At 34.7% G+C, this 17,819-nt stretch overlaps 2 protein-coding genes across 13 annotated transcripts in view; one reads left to right on the top strand and one right to left on the bottom strand.

Annotated features, from left to right (window-relative positions):
* Positions 1-12,363, top strand: part of LOC125679199 (acyl-CoA 6-desaturase-like) — a 32,414-nt gene extending 20,051 nt beyond the window's left edge. For 10 of the 12 annotated variants that reach the window (XM_056157505.1, XM_056157502.1, XM_048918210.2 and 7 more), the window contains 7 exons: positions 4,313-4,378; positions 5,034-5,094; positions 5,740-5,816; positions 6,199-6,296; positions 7,531-7,707; positions 8,589-8,714; positions 11,860-12,363. In XM_056157505.1, coding sequence (XP_056013480.1) covers positions 4,313-4,378; positions 5,034-5,094; positions 5,740-5,816; positions 6,199-6,296; positions 7,531-7,707; positions 8,589-8,714; positions 11,860-11,920 — 666 coding nt within the window. In that variant the 3' untranslated portion in view covers positions 11,921-12,363. The remainder of the gene's footprint in view (positions 1-4,312; positions 4,379-5,033; positions 5,095-5,739; positions 5,817-6,198; positions 6,297-7,530; positions 7,708-8,588; positions 8,715-11,859) is intronic. The other 2 variants (XM_056157507.1, XM_056157506.1) reach the window with 1 other exon arrangement.
* Positions 12,364-15,545: 3,182 nt separating this feature from the next.
* LOC125681861 (histone PARylation factor 1-like) lies at positions 15,546-17,051 on the bottom strand. The gene has a single exon (XM_048922115.2). It carries the CDS (start codon positions 17,015-17,017, stop codon positions 15,752-15,754), a length of 1,266 nt encoding a protein of 421 aa, XP_048778072.2. The 5' UTR covers positions 17,018-17,051; the 3' UTR covers positions 15,546-15,751.
* Positions 17,052-17,819: the final 768 nt, after the last annotated feature.

The following is a 17,819-nucleotide window of genomic DNA, read 5'->3' as shown; positions in this document are numbered from 1 at the left end:
TCCTGATGTCTCTAGTTATAAACTTAATTGTCTAGTTATAAACTTAATGTGTCTAGTTATAACCCTAATGTGTCTAGTTGTAACCCTAATGTGTCCTATCTATAATCCTGATGTGTCTAGTTGTAACCCTAATGTGTCCTATCTATAATCCTGATGTCTCTAGTTATAAACTTAATGTGTTTAGTTGTAACCCTAATGTATCCTATCTATAATCCTGATGTGTCTAGTTATAAACTTAATGTGTCTAGTTATAAACTTAATGTGTCTAGTTGTAACCCTAATGTATCCTATCTATAATCCTGATGTGTCTAGTTATAAACTTAATGTGTCTAGTTATAATCCTAATGTGTCCTATCTATAATCCTGATGTGTCTAGTTATAAACTTAATGTGTCTAGTTATAAACTTAATGTGTCTAGTTGTAACCCTAATGTGTCCTATCTATAATCCTGATGTGTCTAGTTATAAACTTAATGTGTCTAGTTATAATCCTAATGTGTCCTATCTATAATCCTGATGTGTCTAGTTATAAACTTAATGTGTCTAGTTATAAACTTAATGTGTCTAGTTATAATCCTAATGTATCCTATCTATAATCCTGATGTGTCTAGTTATAAACTTAATGTGTTTAGTTGTAACCCTAATGTATCCTATCTATAATCCTGATGTGTCTAGTTATAAACTTAATGTGTCTAGTTGTAACCCTAATGTGTCCTATCTATAATCCTGATGTGTCTAGTTATAAACTTAATGTGTCTAGTTGTAATCCTAATGTATCCTATCTATAATCCTGATGTGTCTAGTTGTAACCCTAATGTGTCCTATCTATAATCCTGATGTGTCTAGTTGTAACCCTAATGTATCCTATCTATAATCCTGATGTGTCTAGTTGTAACCCTAATGTGTCCTATCTATAATCCTGATGTGTCTAGTTATAAACTTAATGTGTCTAGTTATAACCCTAATGTGTCTAGTTGTAACCCTAATGTATCCTATCTATAATCCTGATGTGTCTAGTTATAAACTTAATGTTATAACCCTAATGTATCCTATCTATAATCCTGATGTGTCTAGTTATAAACTTAATGTGTCTAGTTGTAACCCTAATGTATCCTATCTATAATCCTGATGTGTCTAGTTATAAACTTAATGTTATAACCCTAATGTGTCCTATCTATAATCCTGATGTGTCTAGTTATAAACTTAATTGTCTAGTTATAAACTTAATGTGTCTAGTTATAACCCTAATGTATCCTATCTATAATCTTGATGTGTCTAGTTATAAACTTAATGTTGTAACCCTAATGTGTCCTATCTATAATCCTGATGTGTCTAGTTATAAACTTAATGTGTCTAGTTGTAATCCTAATGTATCCTATCTATAATCCTGATGTGTCTAGTTATAAACTTAATGTGTCTAGTTATAAACTTAATGTGTCTAGTTGTAACCCTAATGTATCCTATCTATAATCCTGATGTGTCTAGTTGTAACCCTAATGTATCCTATCTATAATCCTGATGTGTCTAGTTGTAAACTTAATTGTCTAGTTATAAACTTAATGTGTCTAGTTGTAACCCTAATGTATCCTATCTATAATCCTGATGTGTCTAGTTGTAACCCTAATGTGTCCTATCTATAATCCTGATGTGTCTAGTTGTAACCCTAATGTATCCTATCTATAATCCTGATGTGTCTAGTTGTAACCCTAATGTATCCTATCTATAATCCTGATGTGTCTAGTTATAAACTTAATGTGTCTAGTTGTAACCCTAATGTATCCTATCTATAATCCTGATGTGTCTAGTTGTAAACTTAATGTGTCTAGTTATAACCCTAATGTATCCTATCTATAATCCTGATGTGTCTAGTTATAAACTTAATGTGTCTAGTTGTAACCCTAATGTATCCTATCTATAATCCTGATGTGTCTAGTTGTAACCCTAATGTATCCTATCTATAATCCTGATGTGTCTAGTTATAAACTTAATGTGTCTAGTTATAACCCTAATGTATCCTATCTATAATCCTGATGTGTCTAGTTATAAACTTAATGTGTCTAGTTGTAACCCTAATGTGTCCTATCTATAATCCTGATGTGTCTAGTTGTAACCCTAATGTATCCTATCTATAATCCTGATGTGTCTAGTTATAAACTTAATGTGTCTAGTTATAACCCTAATGTATCCTATCTATAATCCTGATGTGTCTAGTTATAAACTTAATGTGTCTAGTTGTAACCCTAATGTGTCCTATCTATAATCCTGATGTGTCTAGTTATAAACTTAATGTGTCTAGTTATAAACTTAATTGTCTAGTTATAAACTTAATGTGTCTAGTTGTAACCCTAATGTATCCTATCTATAATCCTGATGTGTCTAGTTGTAACCCTAATGTATCCTATCTATAATCCTGATGTGTCTAGTTATAACCCTAATGTATCCTATCTATAATCCTGATGTATCCTATCTATAATCCTGATGTGTCTAGTTATAAACTTAATGTGTCTAGTTGTAACCCTAATGTGTCCTATCTATAATCCTGATGTGTCTAGTTATAAACTTAATGTGTCTAGTTATAATCCTAATGTGTCCTATCTATAATCCTGATGTATCCTATCTATAATCCTGATGTATCCTATCTATAATCCTGATGTATCCTATCTATAATCCTGATGTGTCTAGTTATAAACTTAATGTGTCTAGTTATAAACTTAATGTGTCTAGTTGTAACCCTAATGTATCCTATCTATAATCCTGATGTGTCTAGTTATAAACTTAATGTGTCTAGTTATAATCCTAATGTGTCCTATCTATAATCCTGATGTGTCTAGTTATAAACTTAATGTGTCTAGTTATAACCCTAATGTGTCCTATCTATAATCCTGATGTGTCTAGTTATAAACTTAATGTGTCTAGTTATAAACTTAATGTGTCTAGTTATAATCCTAATGTGTCCTATCTATAATCCTGATGTGTCTAGTTATAAACTTAATGTGTCTAGTTGTAATCCTAATGTGTCCTATCTATAATCCTGATGTGTCTAGTTATAAACTTAATGTGTCTAGTTGTAATCCTAATGTGTCCTATCTATAATCCTGATGTGTCTAGTTATAAACTTAATGTGTCTAGTTATAACCCTAATGTGTCCTATCTATAATCCTGATGTGTCTAGTTGTAACCCTAATGTGTCCTATCTATAATCCTGATGTGTCTAGTTATAAACTTAATTGTCTAGTTATAAACTTAATGTGTCTAGTTGTAACCCTAATGTATCCTATCTATAATCCTGATGTGTCTAGTTATAAACTTAATGTGTCTAGTTATAACCCTAATGTGTCCTATCTATAATCCTGATGTGTCTAGTTATAAACTTAATGTGTCTAGTTATAACCCTAATGTGTCCTATCTATAATCCTGATGTGTCTAGTTATAAACTTAATGTGTTTAGTTGTAACCCTAATGTATCCTATCTATAATCCTGATGTGTCTAGTTGTAACCCTAATGTGTCCTATCTATAATCCTGATGTGTCTAGTTATAAACTTAATGTGTCTAGTTGTAACCCTAATGTATCCTATCTATAATCCTGATGTGTCTAGTTGTAACCCTAATGTATCCTATCTATAATCCTGATGTGTCTAGTTATAACCCTAATGTATCCTATCTATAATCCTGATGTATCCTATCTATAATCCTGATGTGTCTAGTTATAAACTTAATGTGTCTAGTTGTAACCCTAATGTATCCTATCTATAATCCTGATGTGTCTAGTTATAAACTTAATGTGTCTAGTTATAATCCTAATGTGTCCTATCTATAATCCTGATGTATCCTATCTATAATCCTGATGTATCCTATCTATAATCCTGATGTGTCTAGTTATAAACTTAATGTGTCTAGTTATAATCCTAATGTGTCCTATCTATAATCCTGATGTGTCTAGTTATAAACTTAATGTGTCTAGTTATAACCCTAATGTGTCCTATCTATAATCCTGATGTGTCTAGTTATAAACTTAATGTGTCTAGTTATAAACTTAATGTGTCTAGTTATAATCCTAATGTGTCCTATCTATAATCCCGTTGTGTCTAGTTATAAACTAGTTATAAACTAGTTGTGCTAAGTGTGTAACCTATTATAATCCTAATTGGTAAGATTGTCTGTTTATAATCCCAATGTGGTCAGCCTTATGTGGTATGGTAATCTTATCACAGTTGTGAAAAATATTTCAGATTTTAAATTTCATTCTCAATACAGATTTAACTTGCCACCCCTGCTGCATTTTATACATTCTTATATCATGTTTATTTATAGATGGGCAAAGATCCTGATGTCCGTGTAGATCAGCTGTTTGTTGTGGGTGAAAGAATGCCTGTAGAAGTATGTATCACAATCATGAGTTTCGTGCAATATACACATACATACATGTATGTAGCAATATTCCATTACCACCTGGATAATATCTTTCAACTGATTCAATACGCACAAGCATGTTCTCCGTATGATCAGTTTTAAATTGATGCAGGCTACTGACAAACAAGTTGATGTTACATGTACAGGGGTTTCAATAGTCTCGTCTAAAGTCAGCATTTTGAGACTTCTGTGGTCATTATAAAGATCTAATTTGCCAACACACAACCTATTATTGGGTCAAATGCTGTCTGACTTGTTGCATACCGATTGCTAGGCTGTTCTTGGCACACTGATTCTGCCTATGGTTACTCATTTTACCTGATCAAGATATAGGGCTCACGGCGGGTGTGACTGGTCGACAAGGGATGCTTACTCCTCCTAGGCACCTGATCCCACCTCTGGTATATCCAGGGGTCCGTGTTTGCCCAACTCTCTATTTTGTACTGCTTATAGGAGTTATGAGATTAATCACTCTTCGTTATCTTCACCTTTTCATACAAAATAATTATTTCATGTATTATAGATATTTGTTATCTCTCTGAAAGTATAGATTACTGATTGCTTTTAAAACTCTCTGTAATGTACAAAGACTCTTCATTGATGTTTGTTTTTATTTTGTAAGGTTGCTAAATCCAACAAATCCAGCATGCCGTACAACCAGCAACATAAGTACTTCTTCCTCAGTGAGTACAATTTGATTCTTCTTCAGTGCACACTTCTTTTCTTCATTAATTTTGGTGAACCAGAAATCCATTCTATTCAATTTCAATAAACATATATAGATCTAGAACAAACGATGAAGTGAGCCTTGCTGTAACTGTGTGTTAATTCGCGCTTTATTGGATGGAGTGGAAGGAAGACATGTTTTTACTGTTGACGGCCAATGATAAAGGCACCAACATGTTTACATATGAAAACTTCATTTTCGTATCAGACTTAAGAATTGTAATGTTGCTTAAATTGTTTATAAATTTTAACAAAGAATCTCGCCATATGAATTCATAAAGATTTGTTATTTTACATCCCATTCAAGAAATTTTTCACTCACACAGAGACATCACCAACTTCGAGTGAAATGCCACAAATTTTGATGCATGCATGGTGCTTATGCCCGTAGCAGTAAAGGTTCTTTATCATATACTGTCAATACCTCCCATGTCACGGGACCTACGTTTTTAAGATCATTTCCGAAAGACCCAAGACTAATCAAACACACAATGTACTGGGATATCGGATGGGCCCAGTCATTCTACCTCTTCAATGTTCTTTCTCTATATTTGTAGTAGGTATAGTAATATTTTTATGATTTTTTCTGTCTTGTTTTACAGTTGGTCCACCACTACTTTTCCCAGTTTATTTCCAGTTTATGTTGTTTAGGCATATTTTCACCAGAAGGTTATGGAAGGTATATTTATAATTTGTTTTAGCATGATACATGGAATGTTTTCTCATTATGCTTCCCCTCAACAAAATTGTGTAGGAGGGGGGTGTATATTCTGCAATGATTTTGCTATGTATGTATTGTATATTTAAAAGGCAGGTTCAATACAGTACAACATATGTACATATGTATAGCATCCAATTTAGTGTGTTTTAGGAAAAAGTAACCCAAATACATTGATACTTAACATGATAATGAATTTGAACAATATGTATTCTAGTACATGCATATATAAAAGAAATCAGTGTATTTAAAAAAAAGAAGATTTATTGCAAATGTAAGAATGTTCTTGAAAGAAATTATTTTTGTCAGATTTACAAATTATTATATATTTTTTGAATTCCAGGATTTCATCGTGGTCATGGCCTTTTATGTGAAATTTTTCTACTTGTATACAAATATACTAGGATTAGGATGGACTCTAGTGTATTATGAAATAATGAGGTAAGGTGTAGGACATAAAGAGAAGTTTTATAGTTCATGTATTTCTCGTTTTGAGAACGTACATGATTCCAGTATTCAAGAATTAGTTTTGTTTATACACTGTTTTTATGTCCCATTTGAGAATTTTTCACTCGTACTAAAGACGTCACCAACTTTAGGTGTAATGACAGAAATTTAGACCTATACACGGTGCTTACCGCCATAGCAGTGAAGGTTGTTAATCCTGCCAATGCCTACAACGACGTAGGACCTGTGGTTTATCAGAAAGACCCGTAATTTTACTGCGCTTTGCACATGCACCGTGGCCAAACGTCATTTGGACACAACCATTCCCATGCAGGATACAATCATGCTTTTCACACAGAGTACAACTAACCCTTACAGCAGTTTACTATGGAGAGTGGAGATGTCTGTGAGGAGGAGTAGAAAGTGGCCCATAGTTTTCTTTACACAGATAATTCTTAAGAATTATATAGCCTATCAGGTGACACAATGAATTCTGGTTTGAATGATATATAGCATTTGGTCAGATCCCCTACCACTTGCTCAAACACCTCAACACAGAAAATTTCTTGTAAATTGGTCGCAGTCCTTTATTTTCTTCATGTTGGTTGTACTCTGCATTAAAAGCACGATTGTATTCTGTGTAGGACTGGTTGTATCCTGCATAGGACTGGTTGTATCCTGTGTAGGAATGATTGTATCCTGTGTAGGAATGGTTGTATCCAAATGACGTTTGGCCACAGTGACTTTGTGAAGGAACAGTCACCACCTAATGTTAAACGTCTTAGAATTGATGTGATGCTGGGATCGCAAATCGAACCCTGGCCTCCTAGTAATGCGTGCACACTAACCATGAGTGGTTGAGACTCTGTATTATTGAAGATTTTCGATGTAATTTCAAAACAAAATCATTAACTGAAAATATTTACACATACATGTAGTAACTTAGATTTGACAAATACATTTGTAAAATCTGTGACATGAAACTGGAGCACTTAAATATTTCGATGTCTTGAAAATCATGGACTTATTTATTTTGGTCTTTCTGCGATTAAACATTGGTCATAACTTTTGGACTGTGCGCGATAGAGATTACAGACATTATGAACCAAAAGGTCAAGTCTTAAGTGATTAATTAAGGCCAATGTCATTCATTGATGTCAAATTTGACACTATTGAGTGTGATGATACTGGGGGTATATTGTTTCACAAACACGTTTTTTTTCTACAGAGTGCTGGAGAGTCACTGGTTTACCTGGGTGAGTCAATCGAACCACATCCCGATGGACATAGACCGAGACACCGCTGAACCATGGATCAAACTGCAGTTGAAGGCCACTTGTGATATTGAACAATCCTTCTTCAATGATTGGTTTACTGGGCATCTCAATTTCCAAATAGAACACCAGTAAGAAAATTCAGGAAACTTGTTTTTTAGCAGTAGCTATACATGCTCTCATAGTACTGTAGAGGTGGTTATTTACACTGGGGGTTAAGTATGCGTTTTTCCACATCTAATGATACGCATGGGGGGAAAAAGATGCGGTAACTGAATGTAATGTATATTATTATATCAAATATTTATAACTATGTGTGGGGTAAATTTACGCATTTATTTCGTGACTGCTTTATTAGTGTAAATTTCTCCCAAGCATAAATAACCACTTTTACAGTACATGTATATTTCAATTTCAGTTTATTTATTGACATCACCATGTTGGCATACAGTCAAAATAACAAAACAAATGTCAGACATATAACAGAGAGAAAAGAAAAAAATTATGGCACAATGACTACAGCATATATAATACATATTCACACAGTATATACAATGTAGTTACTACCCAGCCCTCACTCCCTTCAAGGGGAAATGATAGGTTGGTTGACTTTAACTGTTGTTATTTACAGCCATACATGTATTACAGTATTTTCACACATTTTATCCAAAATTTTAATGCTTAGTGAATTATTTTAACTTAAGTTATAGATTCGATAGGAAATTTTAAGATATATTATAGAGAAAAAACTCTGAATGAGAAGGTGTTGATTTAATTTTTGTACGTTTTTCGATTATTGAAAATTCCTGATTTTAATTAGTATAAAGGACCTCATCAAGGGACAAAGGGTGTAGCAAATTACAGATATAGAGCTGTTTTGGCATTCCTCAGAAATGTGTTTTAACCCATGTTTGATGTACACTTACTCAATTAATAATCATCTTCATTGAATGAAAATTGCATGTCAGAAAATATAAAAAAAAAAAGAAGAATGCATGTGGATTTATTTTAGCTTGTTCCCCACCATGCCACGACATAACCTGTATAAAATCCAGCCACTTGTGAAGTCCTTGTGTAAAAAGCATGGAATTTCGTACCAAATGAAAACCCTCTCCCAGTCTTTTATCGACATTGTGAAGTAAGTACTGGTAAATTACTCTTCAAATTAAAAATTTACAGGTAAAAAGGAATATTTATAGGTAAAAAGGAATATTTACAGCCAATCTATTTGTTTCATGTGTGAAAAATCAAGTTCACCTGGACATGAAATTAGACTTTATTTTCTCATGGAACTTGGACATTTTCAATCTTTATTTTCACTTTAGCCAGATGTTGATGAAAGTTGGTCAAGCGTCCATAATTTCTGGAAAAAATCAAGCAATTTAGCCAAAAATTCTTCAATAAAGAGAGTGTCACTTGTTCTCATAAAGTGATAATTAAAAATAAATAAAGATATGATGCAGTATTATAAAATGTTCTTTAGAATGATTAGACAGAAATTACAAAACTACTAAACCAGTGCAGATTGAATTTTGTTCAACCTTGACCATCATGATCACTAGAGCTATAATATGACAAAATCGTATCTAGAGGGGGGCCTGTTTGTCAACATCCTCGTGGTTTCGAGTTGCTCAAAACATAGCCCTTTAGCAACAAACATAGCCCTTTATCTGTAAATATAGCCCTTTATCTTTGAACATGGCCCTTTAGCAATAAACGTAGCCCTTTAGCAATAAACATAGCCCATAGCCCTTTAGCAATAAACATAGCCCTTTATCTATAAACATAGCACTTTAGCAATAAACATAGTCCTTTAGCAATAAACATAGTCCTTTAGCAATAAACATAGCCCTTTATCTATAAATATAGCCCTTTATCTATGAACATGGCCCTTTAGCAATAAACATAGCCCTTTAGCTATAAACATAGCCCTTTATCTATAAACATAGCCCTTTAGCAATAAACATAGCCCTTTATCTATAAACATGACTCTTTATCTATAAACATGGCCCTTTAGCAATAAACATAACCCTTTAGCAATAAACATAGCCCTTTAGCAATAAACATAGCCCTTTATCTATAAACATGGCCCTTTAGCAATAAACATAGCCCTTTAGCAATAAACATAGCCCTTTAGCAATAAACATAGCCCTTTATCTATAAACATGGCCCTTTAGCAATAAATATAGCCCTTTAGCAATAAACATAGCCCTTTAGCAATAAACTTGGCTCTTTATCTATAAACATGGCTCTTTATCTCTAAACATGGCCCTTTAGCAATAAACATAGCCCTTTAGCTATAAACATAGCCCTTTATCTATAAACATAGCCCTTTAACAATAAACATAGCCCTTTAGCAATAAACATAGTCCTTTAGCAATAAACATAGCCCTTTATCTATAAATATAGCCCTTTATCTACATGTATGAACATGGCCCTTTAGCAATAAACATAGCCCTTTAGCAATAAACATAGCCCTTTATCTATAAACATGGCCCTTTAGCAATAAACATAGCCCTTTAGCAATAAACATAGTCCTTTAGCAATAAACATAGCCCTTTAGCAATAAACATAGCCCTTTATCTATAAATATAGCCCTTTATCTATGAACATGGCCCTTTAGCAATAAACATAGCCCTTTAGCTATAAACATAGCCCTTTATCTATAAACATGGCTCTTTATCTATAAACATGGCTCTTTAGCAATAAACATAGTCCTTTAGCAATAAACATATCCCTTTAGCAATAAACATAGCCCTTTATCTATAAATATAGCCCTTTATCTATGAACATGGCCCTTTAGCTATAAACATAGCCCTTTATCTATAAACATAGCCCTTTAGCTATAAACATAGCCCTTTATCTATAAACATGGCCATTTATTAGGTCACCTGAATCATTCAGGTGACCTATTGCTATCTGTTTTTGTCCGTCGTCGTTCGTCGTGTGTTAACATTTGAACATTTTCAGCTTCTTCTCTGAAACCCCTGAACCAATTTCAACCAATTTTGGCATATAGCATCTGTGGGTGGAGGGGAACAAAAATTGTGAAATTCGTGGTCCCTGCCCCCCTGGGGCCTGAGGGGTGGGGCAAAAACCATCAAAATGAATGTAATTTTAAAAAATCTTCTTCTTTACTCCTGGACATCAAGAAGCCAAACTGTGGGCATAATTATAATGAGCGTTGAGCCCTCTACCAAAATTGTGAAATTCATGGCCCCTGGGGCAGGGGTTCTTGTGTTAGGGTGGGGCTCTATTGGTCAAATAGTGAAAATGTAGAAATTCTTTGAAAATCTTCTTATATTGGTTTTATCTAAGGAGTAAATAACCCTTTTCTTTATGATGTCTCAGACCTAGGTTTTTTAAAAAGGATTATTGATTGAACATAAAAATGACACATGTACTTCATGACCACATAGCTATTCAATGTTTCTTCCATCCAAAAGTAAAATTCTTATATTTAAACACAAACCTAATTCAAACATTGGAAGGTTGTTACATGATACTCAGGTGACCTATAAGGCCCCTGGGCCTCTTGTCTATAAACATATCCCTTTATCTGTAAACATGGCCCTTTAGCAATAAACATGGCCCTTTAGCAATAAACATAGCCCTTTATGTATAAACATAGCACTTTAGCAATAAACATGGCCCTTTAGCAATAAACATGGTCCTTTAGCAATAAACATAGCCCTTTAGCAATAAACATGGCCCTTTAGCAATAAACATAGCCCTTTATCTATTATCTATAAACATGGCTCTTTAGCAATAAACATAGCCCTTTAGCAATAAACATAGTCATTTAGCAACAAACATGGCTCTTTATCTATAAACATGGCCCTTGGTCTATGAATATGACCATCAAGTTATCATACAGTCACAGTGAGAGTGCAAAGGTTTTATAAGTGAATACATATTGAAGAAAAATCCAGAAGAGTTACCAGGCAACAATTAATTAATCCGTATGTAATATCATGTCAATTTTAGCTCTGGAGTCAACTTGTAGTTGGTGGCCTTACAATTGAGGTTCAAAGTTTTCATCTATGAATATTGCCGTAAAATTTTTTAATCTGCAAAACATTCACATGAAATGGGAATTTTAGAAATTTTTCTGAATTTATGGACTTTATCATATAGTACAAAGTTACATTTAGATGGCCAATATTTGTACAAGATTCTGTGAAGAGTGATGTGAAACACTAGCTTTCGGGCATTTTGCTATAATTTTTTTATGCTCTACACACTTAGCTTGATGAATATAATTGTCTGTTTTTATTTTACAGGTCCTTGAAGCACTCGGGCGAACTCTGGGAGGCAACCCTGCATGCTCATCACATATCGTGAGAGGAATAAAAGCTGTCAAAAGTGCCTGTATTATTTTCAAGAACATCCGTAGCTAAAAATTATCATGCAGTAACGATTTGATTTTCTGGAATGGTTTAAAAGATGCGATTAGAATTGGAAGTTCATGGACATTTTCTTTCCTTTGCACCAGCACAAGAAATTAAGGAGTTACAGTTAGATATAGAAAATTGCGTTCTACATTCACCAAATTGGATTTATGAAGAAACACTGTAAATTTACATGTAAAGAGTGATCAACAGGGTTATTAGCACTACCAAAGTGTGAAATGTCTATTTTTGTAAAATTGAAATTGATGTATTTATTTATACTTTTTTTGGATACCATCAGCTTGCTGTTTTGTAGTTCTTTTCTTATTAAGCATATCCATAATTACATTTTGTATGGTGATTACTGAATAGATATGCATTCTTTTTTACACTCGCTGTCAGCTTTTGTTGTTTTTATGTAATTTAACTAACCGAGCACAGTGTTACGGAATTGGGTGGATTTGTATTGTGTAAAGGAACAAGAAAAACAAGCTACAAAATTAAGGATGATGTAACGAACTATTAACCGAGTTTTCGTAGTGTGTTTTTGTTTGTCCTTTTCTGCAGATGAAGAATGAATTAGGATGAAATAAGAATGAATAAGGAAAATTTGCACCATATCTTTAATGACAAAGTGTTCACAATATGGAGATACTATAAGACTATGTAATGAACTTGTGCAAGCATGGTCATAAGCACTCCAGCTGTAAGGAAAGAATACAAACACTAATTGTTTTAAGCACTTGAGCTGTAATGAACACATGCAAACACCGCCTCAAGTACGTAGATGTTAGATGTGACAAAGTCATACAAACACTGTCTTATTAAGTATTTCACATTGATGAAGTTGTACAAATACTTATTAAGCTGTGATGAGTTCATGTGTGGTTGTCGGGCGGCTTTGATTGCTGGGGGCCAGAGAACTCAGTTGATGGAGCACCTGACTAGAGATTCAGAGGGCCTGGGTTCAAATCCTTGTCTGGTCCATTGCAATTTCTCCTTTCTGGTTGCATTGGGTGCATAGACTAGTCCTGAAACTGACAAGTGAAAATGCCTGCCAGAGGAAAAATCCTGGATTGATGTTTTAAAGGTGTGAAGATTTTTAAGGAGGGAGGAATGTGGTGGTCAGGTGAGTTTGATTGCCTTTGGTGAGTCAGCTAAGTTGGTGGAGCAACTGACTACAGATTCAGGGGGACTGGGTTTGAATCCCAGTCTGGTCCATCGCATTTTCTCCCTCCCCATTACACATGCAAACATGGTCCTGCATGAGGAATGTCTTGAAAGTGACTTAACAAATCAAAATGTAATGCTCAATACTATTGCCAAATGCAACAATTGTTCTTATAAATCAACCAATTGGAGGGGATGCCACTTTTATTTCTGCACTCATCTCCCAACAATACAATACTTTTTCTTGTTGAAGCAGGGGTTATTCAAAATACCAGTAGTTAAGCTCTTCCCTTATCCCAGACACGTTAAGATCAAGATGGAGTAGCTATATTTCTGGCACTCTCTGCCAAGGTTAAATTTTCAGCAAGTTTTTTCCTGGGAGATTATATACTTTGATGTGGTGGGCAATGGGATGTACCTCTCCTAAAGAAACTTTGTGCATGTTGCAAACATCACCATATTGAAATAGAAATAATGTTGGAATTGTTGAAGAATTAAAATTATTTCAAGACATTGTTGAAAAATATTGTGTTGCCCTTCTGACTCGATTTTTATTTCCCAACCTCAGAGGTTATTCTCCAAGAAATTTCTCCTACACAGCCATCATTTCTCGAATACGAGGAGTGGTGATTTATACATTAAATTTCAGATAACAAGCAATGCTCGCCTGTCTCTCTTACCGAGAGATGACCATTTACTAACTGAAGCCTTTTTACATGGAGATTCTTTGAATTTCCACTGTAGACTTATTCTAGGAGTTGCGATTTGAAAGAGCATCATCAAGCAGAATATCCCCTAGCAACAGGGTACCATATAGTACTCGGGACATCAGCGTGGCGAGTAATTGTTTGACCTAGACAACATGCATTTTCTGTCACCTACCTTGTAAATACCAAGTCCAATGCTGAAACATCGATAGGTAGTCTTTCTAATGGATCCTCAACATTGGTAACCAAGACATTGCTCCCGTGACCTTTTAACAAGAGAAATGAATTTGAAGCTTTCTAAACCCCTCCCCAACTTTATCTGTTGCAATTATTGAAAGAAAAAAAACTGCAATGATACTAATGTGTCAATCACACAGTTAAGATTCAATCGAAGTTCGAGACGCTTATCTATCTTTTGACCAAGAATCTTTCCCTGTATCTGGGACACAATTATTTGGGATGCAAGAAAGTTAAATAAACGATTCAAGCAAAACTTAAACAGCTTGTCACTGGTTTTTCTACCAAGAAATCAGAAAGGATACCTCATTTTGCCATAAAAGTATAAGAAATTAAGAACCTCACAAATTAGCTCCGTTGAAAATGTTGAAGAAATGCTTTATGACTAATACAAATATTTCTACTCTACATATTTAAGCTAGGTTTAGAAATTGGAACAAGCAGGTATAGTTTTAAATGGAATTTACAAGGCCATTTTATGAATCAGTGAGTCCATAGCTTATAAACTTAGCACTTAATTCCACAGTGAGTGACCACTTTCTCTCTACACGACCTTTACAACATTCTCAAACACTTGGATAACTTTCTCCAACACGTTCTACACTCGATTTTTGTACTTAATGGAGATTTCTGAAAAGATGAAATGTTCTTTTAGAAAATGATCCAAATAGCTTTACCCTGGGGCCATAATTTTTACAATTTTGGAGGATTTCCATGGTGTCTGTTAGACTTATGTCTAGTCTAATACTGGTATTCCTTCTGTGGCAGTCAGATGGGTTCGATCGCTGATGGTTTAGATAGCTCAGTTGGTTGAGCACCGACTAGAGATTTAGAGGATCTGGGGTTTGAATCGAGTCGGGTTCATTACATTTCTCTGGCATCCACAACACTTTTTTTTCTCCAGAAAATAGTACACACAATTAATCAAAATCGTGTATATTCAAATGTTATCCCCACAAAACCAGCACCGCTGGATACCCATGGCTGATCTCGGCTTCTACTCATCATTTACATCGGTCGTCGGTATGCAATATTTTGCCCAAATGTGTTTTGGACGCCATATGAAGACATCAGAATCTGACTAAAATACAAACTTATATTATAAATACATAGATAGCATTAGCCTGTATTTTAATCAGATTGAAGACATTACATAAAGAGTGTCTCACACTTGTTGCAATGTTAAAAGTTGGGAAGGTGGAGATCCCTATTCATTTCTGGATACAGAGGTCAATATCACTGCCAGTGATTCAATGTAAGAATGTTATGGATGCCATAATGATATAGAAAGATTTCTATTGGGGTTTTATTTTTTAGTCTCCTATATAAAACGTGGTAGACAGGAGTAGCTTTATTGGACTCATTATTTGTTTCTGCCCAGTGGGATCTTTTGTCAGTAATATTCTGCTCAAAAATACCCCAAGGTTTCCTTGCCCTCTGCATACAACTTAAAAAGGAACCAGATTCTGGATAATTGAAATGATATGTATTGTAACTATTGTTGACATGTAAATGATTGACAATGAAATACAAGTCTTAATTTTGTACAGTGGCATACACTCCATGAGACGTAAATTGTTACTCTAACAATGACAAGTAAACTAATATCTACGAAGTAGTATATAAAAAAATTGCATGTTATATAATATAGAACTGAATGTTTTCCTTTCTCAGATTTCCAATTCATTGTTTACATAACGTGATCTGCGTCTCAAATGCATTTCAATAATTTCTTTGAATTCCAAACGTCCAAGAAGCTGATAAGCAAGGGGAAGTAAGTGTTTGATGAGGGAATGAAGGGCATCCCCTCCAAATGAGAAAAGGTCAATGCCGAGTTCAAGTCCTTCCCCATAATCACATTCATCATTTGCAAACTGTATTAAAGTGATGAGTTCCTGAATTGGGTCCATATTCTTGTCTCTTTCTTCTTCGGTTTTGCTGTCAACAACTTTCTTGAACATCTTCTTCAAGTCTGCAGGAGTTTCGGGAACTGGTCGATATCCAACTTCATTTTCATCAACAGGAACAACTATTCCTGCTCCATGGAAACTCTTGCACACAACTTTTTTGTTTCGCCTTTTCATTCCAGAGCTCTGCAAGTCCAAACAAATGTCTTTTGATTTTGCAAAATCAACTAATTGGTTCTGGAAATCCTGTAGCTTTTTCCTCTTGTCCTGATTAATGGATTTCGACTTCAGTTCTTCATCAATGAGATTTTTAACAGCACCGAATATGTTCTCTCCTTTGGGGACTATTTTGCACGATTCACTAGCTTCATTTACTGCAACAAAAACTGGCATTTCTGATGGATCGTCCCTGAAATATCCTATATGAAACAATTTATTATCATCTCCTTTGACAACTGTGGTAAATTCTGGTGGATCATAATAATAGCGGTAATGCAAGAGAAAGTTGGGTTTTCTCCCTTTCTTGTTTTTGTTGACACCCTTATGTTTCCCTGCCAAGATGTCATATGGTCCAACAAGCGTAAAACCAATCAACGATTTCATAACATTCTCTGGATGAGAGCCATCTAGCTTCTTGCAGAAATCCCAGAACTGGTAGAAATCCTCTGGCATTTCCATGAGATATTTCTTTTTGATGTTATCTCGGACATTATCAGGAGATGGAAGATCTTCCACGCTTTCCTCTTCTTCATCATCACTCTCACAACTCTTTCCATTTGCGAAATCAGAAGCGTCTTCACTTTCTTCCTCTGATTTCCCTTGGTCCTTTTCGTCTTTCTTGCGGACACTTTCACGATTTCTTTTCTTGTGTTCTGGATCTGTGTCATCGGCGTCTCTTTTCCGTTTCGTTGTGTTTTTATCCTGTTCAGATTCCTGTAAATCCTGTGGATGGCTGTAATCGCGTAAATGTTGTGGATTTTTCCTGTAACAATTCCCCCCGTACTTGCACGGAGTCTTCAACGACGCCATTTTCCACAAGCGGCAAAATATAAGCGGCAATCGGTAATTGTAGTTTGGACAGCGATGCCCGATATCTTTCCGGATCATTTCACAGGAGTCGGCAATTTTATCAATAAGTAGAAATATATGAGAAATAAGCATAAACACTACCCATGAGCTTTGCGAGCAAGCTGTAATTAACGGGAAGTAAATTGAAAAAAATAAATAATGATATCATCAATTGAAGAGAGCAATGTATATAATTCAATTATTGTGCCCAGCGCCCATTCATCGGGCCGGCCCGTCCGAGACACTTCACTGACTCAACAGCACATATATATAGTACGATCATTGACACTTCGGTCTAATGACATTTTAACAGAGAGAGACTTCGCGCCCCCCCCCCCCCCCTCCTTTTTTGTGCCTTACATGTATCACCCGCATTTTCCTCAGTCACTGCAGTATATAAAACATTGGCACACTTAGCCCCCCCCCCCCTTACGAAGTGCCTATTTAACATAAACTCAAATAATATTGTAGATATCTTTAATTATTTGAAGACATATCATCAATCCATTTGATGCGCACAATTTAAGACCTCCTCAAATAATTAATGATATCTTCGATTCTGAATTATATAACGCTCACATTCAATTTATTTACCGTCAGATACAGCTTGTAGTGATTTAAATCAGCATCAAACCCGTAAGGAAAAAAAAAAAGAAATAAAAAAAAATAACAATTTCGCTCTCAAGATGGTTATACGTCTAATTTCGTTGGGCTTGGCTTTTTATTTTTTTCTGCTTTTTTATGAATATATAATTATTTAATA

The sequence above is a fragment of the Ostrea edulis genome, chromosome 2 (assembly GCF_947568905.1).
Source record: "Ostrea edulis chromosome 2, xbOstEdul1.1, whole genome shotgun sequence".
Classification (NCBI taxonomy): domain Eukaryota; kingdom Metazoa; phylum Mollusca; class Bivalvia; order Ostreida; family Ostreidae; genus Ostrea; species Ostrea edulis.
Note: the sequence above shows the minus strand (reverse complement) of the source record. Positions and strands in the feature narration are given on the sequence as shown.

What these genes read in the sequence shown, in the direction of transcription:
- LOC125681861 (XM_048922115.2), bottom strand. Translation starts at nt 17,017, where the DNA reads ATGGCGTCGTTGAAGACTCCGTGCAAGTACGGGGGGAATTGTTACAGG.